The 12262-nt window shown below is 34.2% G+C and overlaps 1 protein-coding gene across 1 annotated transcript in view; it reads right to left on the minus strand.

The window, feature by feature from the left end:
* gnai1 (guanine nucleotide binding protein (G protein), alpha inhibiting activity polypeptide 1) overlaps window positions 1-11998 on the minus strand; it is a 30142-nt gene extending 18144 nt beyond the window's left edge. The window contains exon 1 of the mRNA XM_051107322.1: window positions 11575-11998. Coding sequence (XP_050963279.1) covers window positions 11575-11692 — 118 coding nt within the window. The 5' untranslated portion in view covers window positions 11693-11998. The remainder of the gene's footprint in view (window positions 1-11574) is intronic.
* Between the last annotated feature and the right edge of the window lie 264 nt (window positions 11999-12262).

Below are 12262 nucleotides of genomic sequence, written 5' to 3' on the forward strand. Positions count from 1 at the left end.
CGGCGGAATATTAAACCACTGAATTGGAAAATAGAGGTGTATGTTTTTATAACAAGAAACTGTGTTATGAGCAGTGTTGGAAACAGCCCTCCAGGGCTACAGCAACCTGGGAAAGATCTTAATAAAGCAACGGACAAACACTGAGAGAAACGTGCCACTAGAGAAACAAGGTGCGAGCCAGTTTCTATTCGTGAAAATGAACTGTGGAGGAGCTGTGAGCCATGCCACAATTACACTCATCTAGCTTTTGTCCATTTGACACAGCACGCAAATGCATGCATCAGAACACGCGCATGCTCGAGTCCGGACTCTCGTCACACTGCCATAGCAACTGGCCCTGTTTCTGAGGACATGCTGCCAAAGTGGGCTCAAATACCTGATGGGCGCGTGCCAGCGAAAAGCAGCTCTGCAGTGTATCGCTCATATGCATGCGTTTCCAGTAATGCATGATAATCCCTATTTGTCATAGTGACTTGCTCTTGGCTTCCTGCTGATTGTGCGCATAAAGCATGGCATTTTATTGTGGCAGATAAACCTCTTCTGTTTGATTGTCGTTTTTGGTAGCCCATGTTGTACGGTCAAGGATCAGGATGTAAATTATTAGAAGTGTAATGATTTGTTGCCATTAAACTGTCTAGTATTAAAGTCAGCCATAAATTAGTAATTTACTTTTAAAAGAATATTTTAGCGCTGACAACAGCAAGATTACAAATGGGAGGAGGATTCATAAAAAAAAAACTTGGTTTGTCATTTAGCCACATGGTACCAAAAGGAGATAATTTACGAGAAAATGTCAACATTAGCAAATATCAATCAATTAGTCTGCCTGGCTGGTAATTCTTTGCATTTTTTTTGTGGACTGAATGAACCAAGCAGTTCCTCTCAAGCGAACACCCATCGTGACACACTTGAACACCTTGTACAACTTAAAAATTAGGTGAAAGTTGTTGGGACGCCGTAAGCAAACCTGCTGATACGACTGCTGGGGCGTGATAAACAAATGTCAACAAATGCTGGAATTGCCTTGTGAAAACATTTCCTTGTTTGGTGTATTTCTCTAAGAAATTTTTAGCTTGTATTTCACCTCACAATTAAAGAAACAAAAGTGTATCTTAATAAATAGAAACTAATATTTTTAAATTGCCTTGGAAACTATTTGTATTGTGAAAAGCATTTAAATGCCATTGATTTTATTCCTAATTATGTCTGATTCTATAACAAATACCAGTTAGACGTTTTAAGAGTTATTATTTCTGACCTTTTAGAAATTACAACAGTGCATCTATTTCCTACATCTGGAGTCAAATCTCAGTCATTTTTATTTGACCCACTGGCACAGCTTACCCCAAAGCATCTGACATGCTTTGCTTTACAGCTACCGTTAAATATTTTTGTGATTTGACAATGTATAAAATAAAGTAACAGTTCATTTTATACATTGGCAAGTCACCAACTATGTTTGTAGAACTTAACAAATTTACTTTGACGTAACATTTTACGTGCCTGAAGAAAATTGATGTTAAGTTAATATGTTTTATAATAGATAAATCATGAGTATTTTTTCCTTTGATTATTCTACTAATCAAACGTTTTATGAATAGCGAAATCTTAAAATTGATTTAAAAAATATGATTTGCCAATATATAAAATAAAGTAACAATACATTTTATACATTGGCAAATCACCATCTATATATTTTCAGAACTGGACAAATTTGCTTTAACATATTTGCCATATACTGAAAAAAATTCACTTAATATTTCACTTGTTCTGTATATGTACAATACCAGTCAAAAGAATTCTCTTCTGCTCACCAAAAAGCTTAGAGGCATTTTTTTCTAACAAAAAATAATATTTTATTTAGCACAGATGCTTTAAATTAATCAAACGTAATGATAAAGGCATTTATAATGTTATAAAAGATTTTTATTTCAGATCAATGCTGTTCTGAATTTTCTGTTCATCAAAGAAACCTGAAACAATTATACTCTACTGTTTTCAACATCATAACAATAAATGTTTTTTTTTTTTTGTTTTTTTTTCAGAATATTAAAATGTTTTCTGAAGGATCATATGACCAGAGTAATGATGCTAAAAATGAGCTTTAAAATCACAGGAATAAATTACATTTTAAAATATATTCAAATAGAAAACAGTTATTTTAAATAGTAAAGATGTTTAAAAATTTTACTGTTTTTGCTGTACTTTGGATCAAACAAATGCAGGCTTGGTGAGCAGAAGAGACTTCTTTAAAACACATAAATTATCTTACTGTTCAAAAATTTTTGACTGATAGTGTATATTAATAAAATATGTGTAGATAATGATTGGATTTCATGGTTTTATTTGGAACAACAACAAAGAAACTGAAAACCTGCAAAACATCTTGTTATGCTTGTTTACCTTTTTTGTATGAGAAACAAAATATCTTTTCTCCACTTTTATTATGCATGCACTGCATTTGTTCTCAGGCATCATTAAAGTACATCTGTTCTTTTCAAGTCCTATGTGATTATGTAAGCCACTCAGTATTGAGATAAATCACAAGTATTTTGCCTTTGATTATTTTCCTAATCAAACATTTTATGAATAGCATAATCTTAATAATTGATAGCAGCAGGCCTCACATTTGTCACGCTTAACAATCACTGTATTCCATCCACAAGCTTTACAGGGATAGTTAATGGGGCAGAAAAAAAATCTAGCAACATTTAATCACCTTCATGGTTTTTCAAACCTGTATAAATGTCGTCTGTTGAACACAAAAGAAGATATTATGAAGGATGTAGGTAAACAAACAGTTGCTGGTAGCCATTGACTTCCATAGTATTGTTTTCCCATGGAATCAATGACTACCAGCAACTGTTTGGTTACTGATATTCTTCACAGTATGTTCTTTAGTGTTTTATAAGGGTGAAAAAACGGCGACAGAATATTCATTTTTGAGTGAGCTATCCCTTTATAATTTGAGGGGGAACCTCTGAGACAGTGGCTACTTCTTTCTGGACCCAATTTTTTTTGTACAGTTAGCAATCGATAACAGACTTGCATCACTGCCCTATCTGTGAAACGCAACTCCAGCGTGTCTCAACACACTGACACCATGTGACAAGTCTAATGCAATGCTTTGTCGCACTGCCCGGTCTTATTAGATTACAGCAAACATACGCTTCGTATTACATTACACGCTTGTAGCCCTTCTAATGAACCTCACATGCAGATACATTTCACGTCTTGTTTTTGCAGTTAAAATCTGTTAGCATTTCAAGCCAGAATTTTCACTAGCAATTTCATAAAAGATGAGCTGTGTAATTTCTGTGCCACTAAACAGAATTGGAAAAAATAACAAAACTTTTTTACATTTTGAGTGTCTCTTGCCCTAATGGGTCAGTGCTATATTATATATATAAAAAAAGTGTAACTATATGTATCCACTCTCTCATGTACATGTGAATGCTAGAGATTACGGTTTATAAAGTTTTAAATATTGATATTAATTCGCTTCAGAAGGCCTTTAGCCATCGGAGCCGTGTGGAGTACTTTTTATGATGGATAGATGCACTTTATTGGACTTTGAAATCTTAACAGCCATTCACTGCCATTATAAAACTTATAAAGGTGTTTAATAAATTGTATTCTTCTGAAAGAAGAAAGTCATATACACCTAGTATGGCCAAGTAAAGTCAGCTAAGTAAAGTTATTTATCTGGCCAACACAAATGAGGAAATTGCAAAACAGATGTCATAATCATGGTAGCATCAGTAAAAACGGTTCGAATATTACAAACCAATCAGTAATTTTAAAAAGTATGAAGTGTTTATAAATATCTTTAAAGATCTTGGATTGTCTTATAAATTTATACTTTCAGTTGTTGATTGCTTTATTTATTTATTTTTTTGTAAAGAAAATGTAACATTTGACGGAAAATAATGCAGAATTTTAAAATGCTTAAGATAAAAAATATACACTTCAAATTGGTTTCAAAAAACATTTTATGTAAAATTAATAATTTAGCATTTGTGAAAACATTGATAGGCTAACTGAACAAAATTCTGCTAAGCACCTCATCTACCATTGGTTGAAAAACAGACAGCCCCGCCCCCAACTCACACTATTGGTTGAATCATAAGTTGACTGCTTAAATAAACAGAGCAATATTTTGAAAGCACCACAGAGCTATGATGTTTATTCTTTAATAATGTTCATTCTTTACAAGTCATTCTACAAACAGCTTATTTGTGGGGAAAAAAATATTTTTAAATGGGGGAAATTTTTTTTTTTAAAAATTCTTTCATTAATTACTCACCCTCATGTCGTTTGTTTATCTTCGGAGAAAGAACCACATCGCTTATATCGTGGTACTTTCATGAATGGTGATGCAGAAAAGAAGAATTGTTGAATAAAGTAGTTATTTCGTAAATAAGTATTCTCGTAGCTTCATAAAATTAAGGATGAACCATTGATGTCACATGGACTATTTTAATGATATCCTTACTACCTTTCTATGCCTTGACCGTCGAAGTTCCCTTGCTGTCTAAACAGGGTCAGAAAGCTGTCAGATTTCATCAAAAATATCTTCATTTGTATTTTGAAGATGAACCCTTATGGGTTTGGAATGACATGAGGGTGAGTAATTAATAACAGAATTTTCATTTTTGGGTGAACTATCCCATTAAATCCCAAAGCACACTCTACAGCAGCTTCTTTATTACTTTCAGTAACAGCTCAGTGTAAACATTTGACCTGGCGGGGACGTAGATGAGCAGACACCTGTAATTGGAGAGACTTCTTGAGAAGGAATAGAACCGCAATAGAGAGGACACATTATTTTAATTATGTCTCACCACAGAGGCCTGTAACCCAGAGGGACTTATCAAAGTACCCATCCAGGGAAACGACAGCGAGAAAGCCGGAGCCACACAGACGCATACAAGCACATTTCTGAAACAAAGAGTTTATTAGATGACCCGAGATGAACAGTTTGTTCTTTCAGAGCCCAATAAAATCATGACGCGCAAACTAATTTAAGCACGTAAACACCTAATGAGGATTAACAATCTCATTCGGTATTCCCAAAACAACATCTATTGAATTCACATCTCACAAAACACACTGACTCATAAAACAGCTGATGCTCACAAGAGTTCTTTGGCTTTTTAATTTAGAAACTTGCTCATTTTCTTTTGCAGGGTTTGGATTGACCTTAGATTAGTTCACTTCCAGAATGAAAATTTTTCTTTTCATTTATGCACCCACATCATCCAAGATGTTCATGTCTTTCTTTCGTGAGTCGAATAGAAATTAAGGTTTTTGAGGAAAACATCCCAGGATTTTTCTCCATATAGTGAATTTCAATGGGGATCAGTGGGTTGAAGGTCCAAATTGCAGTTTCAATGCAGCTTCAAGAACCCAGCTGAGGAATAAGGGTCTTATCTAGCGAAACAATTGGTCATTTTCAAAAAAAAAATAAACATTTATATACTTTTAACCACAAATCAGACCTTCAACCTGCTGATCCCCATTGAAGTCCACTATATAGAGAAAAATATTAGAATGTTTTCCTCAGAAACCTTAATTTCTTTGCGACTGGAGAAAGAAAGACGTTAAAAACTTTGACTTAAGGGTGAGTAAATTATCAAGACATATTTATTCTTGAAATGAACTAGTGATAAAAAATAAAAGTGATTTTATAAAGTCTGCATTACAGTAGCTTAAAATGACTAAATGGGAAGTAAATCAATTAAAACTTTGACATAATTAATCACAGTTTATATAATTAATCATGTTAGGTGCAATCAATCACACCTAATGGCAAAACGTGTAATAATAAATAGTGTATATTTACACACTGACTACTAAATGAATGTGCAATCAAAATAAAGGAAGCATGTTTTGCAGTATATATTTTTAATATTCTTTTGATAAGACTAGTTTTTAAGACTAGTATTGCAGATAATTAATTTGTAAATTTTTTTAAAATTTAAATTCTTGGTCAACAATAAATTTGTATACTTCAAAATGTTGTGTGTGTGTGTGTGTGTGTGTATGTATGGAGACATTATATTATATATATATATATATATATATAAAATTTAATATATTTATATGTGACCCTGGACAACAAAACCAGTCAGTTGCACGGGTATATTTGTAGCAATAGCTAAAAATACACTGTATGGTCAAAATGATCAATTTTTCTTTTATGCCGAATATATTCTATGACGATATTTTGTAAATTTCCTACCTTAAATATATCAAAACTTATATTTAATAATATTTAATAAATATAGATTTTTGCATCCTCAGATTCCAGATTATCAAATGGTTGTATCTTGACCACATATAAATATATATGTATATAAATGTACATTCATATAACTTTTATATGAATATACATTTACATTTTTCCAGAATAAAAATGAGTACAAATGTAAATGTATATTCATGTTTTGTTCTGTTTTCAATCAATTTTTTTAATGTGTCAAACAGTACACATTACTCAGACAAATGAATGTGCTCAGCCAAATAGGAAATTCTGAAAAAATATGCATCAGAAATACATGGTGACTGAGGCTGTCAACATATGGCCATTTTTGATTCTGTGCTGACTTTAGAAAGCATAGTGCACAAGTGTAAAACACTCATATTTTGTAGTGTTGAAGTGCTTTGTGATGCGACCCGTGAATTTTCCCTCCGCTGACATCACTGGAATGTGAACGGTATGCACATCAAAGCCTCTTAAAAAAACCTCAATCCGTGACGCGTCAAAAGACCGATCTACGCTTTTGCTCACCCACACATATAACTACTCAACAAATAATAACACCATACACTAACACTGCAAAAAGCTTTTCCATGACTTAAATATTCCACACTGAAGGCTCTTCTCAATTCTTTGTGTGTTTCATTTAAGAGATATTCAAGGGTATAGTGATGCATTACTGCGGTGTGTGTGTGTGTGTAAGTGACCAACAGAGAAATGGTCTGAGGTTTACATGGTTTACAGACATTAGTGCTGCCACATTAGGCTCAGTCAGTTTGTTTTCATCCCCGTAGCTTCAAACACCACACACACACCTCCACCGAGACCAGCTGTCCGGCAATCAGTCGGGTTATCACACACAAGCTTCAGGTTATGATCCGCAATACACCACACCCTGATTTCTATGGTGCACAAACACTGGCTATTTCCTGGCAGAAGCTGCTAAAACAACAACTAATGAATATCAATCCAAACACCAACTGGAAAAACTAATATTAGTGATAGACTGATACAAATCAGCCAAAAAAATCAGTCAACATTCGGCTAATTTAAAATTTTCAGCCAAAATCATGAGCCAAAAACGGTACTCACTTGGCTTTGGAACAGAAATTGAAAGAACAGAAAGTTAATTTTGTGTAAACATCCAGAGACAGCCTGGTAAATGGACTAACCTATTTGTTTTTTAAAGGATAATGTGTTTTTGTTTTCAAATATTTTGAGTTGATTTAAAAAAAAAAAAATATTGTCTAAAACTGATCATCTGGTAACATTAAATCAGATGATAAAATGTAGCCTACACGTTCATTACTTTTTAAATTTTTAATGTTGTTCAAAATAGTCTCTTCTGCTCACCAAGCCTGCATTTATTTGATCCAAAGTACAGCAAAAACGATAAAATTTAGAAATATTTTAACTATTTAAAATAACTGTTTTCTATTTGAATATATTTTAAAATGTCATTTATTCCTGTGATTTCAAAGCTGAATTTTTAGCATAATCACTCCAGTTACATGATCCTTCGTAAATCATTCTAATATTCTGATTTACTGCTCAACCACATTTATTATTATTATTATTATTATTATTATTATTATTTATTTATTTATTTTTTATTATTATTATTATGCTTAAAACAGCTGAGTAGAATTTTTTCAGGTTTTTTTGATGAATAGAAAATTCAGAAAAACAGCATTTATCTGCATTTTTTTTTTTTTAATATTATCAATGTTGATCAATTTAAAGCATTTTTGCTAAATACAAATATTTTTTATTAATTTCTGTAATTTCTGGAATAGTGTATAATGGTAAGATCTTTGGATCTTTTTATTCATCAAAGAATCCTGAAAGAAATGTACTCAACTGTTTTAAATGTTGATGACACATAATAATAATTACATCATAATAGCTTTGATCACAGGGATAAATTACATTTTAAAATATATACAGTTATTTACAAATAGCAAACAGTTATTTTAAATAGTAAAAATATTTCACAATATTAATGCTTTTGCTGTATTTTGTATAAAATATATGCAGGTTTGGTGAGCAGAAGAGAATTCTTTAAAAAACATTTAAAGCTGTTCAAAAGCTTTTGACTGGTACTGTAAATATAATATATACTTAGCTGATCAAAATCGCAAAATACCGCTATTTAAGCAAAGAATGCAAACAATCCACCATTGACTATGCTATTCAGATATGAGAATCGACACTAAAAGAAAATCTTATTTACTCCACCACAAATCTGTGCACATATATGATGAATTACTTTCATATAAATCTACAAGATTACTGGCCAAAAAACCCTCAAAAAATCTCATATCTGGCTATGAAAAATATAAAACGGCTCTTTTTTTCTAATGGATTAGATTTAAAATATTATTGGATCTTATTGCAGTTGAACCGCTTACTAAAATGCTCAAATTACAGCCAAACATTCAGCACGTTGAGCGATTGCTTCATCGTGTGAGTGTTCTGATGCTAAACCACGTCAGGTGTCAATGCACCCCAGCGTCAGATAAACAGGCTTGACTACAACCAAGTGCCTGGTACGGTTCTGTTTTAGACAAACACATGAAGTCACAAAACCCTCCATGTGCTGGTCATTTCAGCAAACCAAAGAGGCTCTCCATATTTAATGCTTTGAGTGAGCACAAGAGAGAGAGAGAGAGAGAGAGTGTGTGTGTTGGGTCCTTCCTTTCACCAGACTCCATTGGTGCCACTGTTATGGGTAATTTGAACACATTGAGTTTGTGTGTCTGTGTGCGTCTGCGTGTTGCCTGGAGACGAGTGGCAGCGTTTGAGATACCATCTCGCTAACATCTCGGTGGAAGAAATGAGTACTGAGGTCAAGACGACTGCTGACAGTACAGCCGTAACATGAAATTACAGATTAATGCAGCAGACACATTGTGAGAAACGCAAATGATGTATATGTTGCCTGGAGTCAGTATGATATCTAGCCGTCTTTTTTTACCTTTCACGCTGACTAAGAAATGGAAAACTATTGTCGGTCTCACACCGCTGTTGGGTACATTACAACCCAGTCTCATGAAAATATGTGCCTCTGCATACATTTCTGCAATGTACCTTACTGCACGTTGCAGTTTCAAAATGTCCAGAGAGTGAAGCTAAAACACGTTCATTATGTGACCTTGGCACGTTTTTATTATGTTGGTACAGGCACGTATTGCTGCATTTTTATTACGCTGCTTAAGGTACATTTTGCGGCTGTTCAGAATTCAAATATCAAGAGAGTGTCACTAAAGGTTAATGCTCTGTTGTGTTGGAAATATCCCCTACACCAAGCCCAGCCAAAACTGATATAAAAACGCATTTGTTGATGCATTCATGCTATTTTAACTTCTTTATGTGGAACCTTATGTTTTGTCGAACCAGGGTTCGTACTGAGCTTTCCATCTCTCAGGTGCACCGTTGTATCACTACCGAGCAAACCTACTAAATTAGAAAACTCATGCATATGAAGCTGTATACGTGATGACAACACTCAAGCATCAGTTTTCAAATCGCACAGGGTGATAAATGGTTTTGAAGGCATAACATAATATTCTGCAAGTAATTGTGTGAAAGTTAGGCTTTATTAATCAAAACTCTGTACCTGTAAATCATACTTTGTGTGAAAAGGAATAAAAATAGTCAGTTTTACTGCGTCTAGTGTTCATTTCAACTACAAACTGCAGTGATTCATACACATAGGTATGTTTTTTCAGTACCTATATACTGTATATATAGAGGCACATATTTCCAATTAATTATGTGTATAGAAGTAAGAGATGGAAACATGGTTTATTTAACAAAATTGTTTGTGTTATCTTAGACTGACTGTCAAAATACTGCTATTTTATCCCTAATTCATAAAAGGCCTTTTAGTAAATTAATACTAGTTTAAAGCAGAAAACTGACCATTGCATATAATAACAGTAAATGGCTGTGGTTAGTAGTTATATATCAGAATAGGGGTCAGATAGTTACACTGGTTAAACTAATAGATACAGATTACCAAGGCTCAACACAAAGGTTTTTTGCGAGTAGATTTATATATATATATATATATATATATATATATATATACACATATACACATAATATACATACATACATATATACATAATTATACAATTGTATTGTACTTTATATGTTTTCAATTTTTTTTATCTCTCTCATAGACCATATTTTAAATATATTCAATATTTATTACAGAACCTTTTTAGACATGTAAATGCTGCATTTTCGAATTTAAACTTTTTCAGTTTTACATTAATCATCTTTTAAATATATAAAAATGTATTGCTGTACATTTTGTCAAAGGGAAAATGGTTTACGTTAGGTGGTTAGAAAATGTATATGTGATCATGTCGGCTGGCTAACTGGCTTAAAAGTCTCAGTGGTCCAAGGCCAGTTGGAAATCCTTACTGTTGATTCCTAAGATTTGTATAGGTAACAAGTATAGGTAGAGTTTAGGTATAGTTGAATGGTTAAAAATTAGGGTAAGACTGTAAATTAAGAGGACTGGCTAGTTCTGGGTACGGATTAGGGTTTGCTAATACCGCCCCATCTAAAAACAAATCTTGCCTTCATCTGTCACGAACCAGCATATGCCATTAATCTCAAATGTTTAATTGTTCAGTCTCTCACGTTTACATATGCTGACATGTTAGGTTTCAGAAAACGCGCAGATGGTCAATTGCACGAGACATCATGATCAGATCCACCATCATTTCACAATAAAACCAGAGTGAAGCAACAGGTCGCCACTGTCGGACCCCTCCTACATGAGAAACCATCATCACCACAACAGCTCATTACCAGTGGATCCGTCAAAAAATGCATTTCCGGCCATTTAAACCTCTTCCTTTAGTTTCCAATGCATTACATAGTGTGCCTGAGTTTGTTTTGAGTGCATTGCGACAGTTTTCTATGACAGCTGTGTTACTTTGTGGCCATTTAGCCTAGTGGGACGATCAATAATTCCTTCTGTCCAAATGTTCTGTTATTAATAATGTATTATGATTCTGTACAAAGTATCACGTTGACCATCTCTACAGTTATAAAAGATATAAAGCCATATACTGATATTATTAACTGATATAAAAGTAACATTTTGTGAATGCTAACGGGATGAGTAACCTAATGGGTGGGCATCAAAAGATTATAATTAGCGCACAACCAAACTTTCTGTTACTTTTGTAATGGTAACTACAGCGTAATACTGTTTTAGTGATTGTGTAATGCAGTTGTAACAAAGAAACGGGACAGTTCAGGCCTCTCATATATGTTTAAGTGTTTCTTACCGAGCAGCAGGAGTTTGACCTCCCTGGCCGCTTTCTCTCCGTCATCTCTCAGGTTTCTGTCGATCATTTTACTCCTCTCCACCGCCGCCTTATCCTCCGTGCTTAACGTACAGCCCATCCTCACGACGATCCGAACCGTTTAAATCTAACGCACAGTATTCAACATGCACCAGCTCCCTCTCCGGAAAACCACACGCCCTTCTTTAAAAAAAGAAAACCAAGACGCGAGCGCAAAAGGGGGTCTTGAAAATCAAAAGACCGAGGATAAGGTCTGGCTCTTGCCTTGTTTGATCAAGACTATTTCTTTAGCCCCCGTTATTTCGCTGTAAATCCCTTCAGAGGGATGAAAAAAGGTCCGTGAAAGCGTAGCGATCCGTGCCACAGCGCGTCAGTATTCACGGGCTCGCGCTGCTTCCTGTTCGCATGCATGCAGGCGCGTTCACGGGGAGGCGGGGACGCGCCCTTTGCCTCAGCATCAGCAGTAAAGCACATGAATGATGCAGGGCGGTGGTGGACTTGATGTCAATGAACTGCTGCTTTGCTCTTTCGACGTGGCCTGACTCTGTCGAGTTTTAAACACTTGACAGGATGAATGGGAGCTAGTAAATTCACTTTCAATGTAAAAAATAAATCAGCCATACAAATTAAATATTGCTGTATTCATGTACTTAAGTAGATATCTTGACTT

This window comes from Labeo rohita, chromosome 4 (assembly GCF_022985175.1).
Source record: "Labeo rohita strain BAU-BD-2019 chromosome 4, IGBB_LRoh.1.0, whole genome shotgun sequence".
NCBI lineage: Eukaryota > Metazoa > Chordata > Actinopteri > Cypriniformes > Cyprinidae > Labeo > Labeo rohita.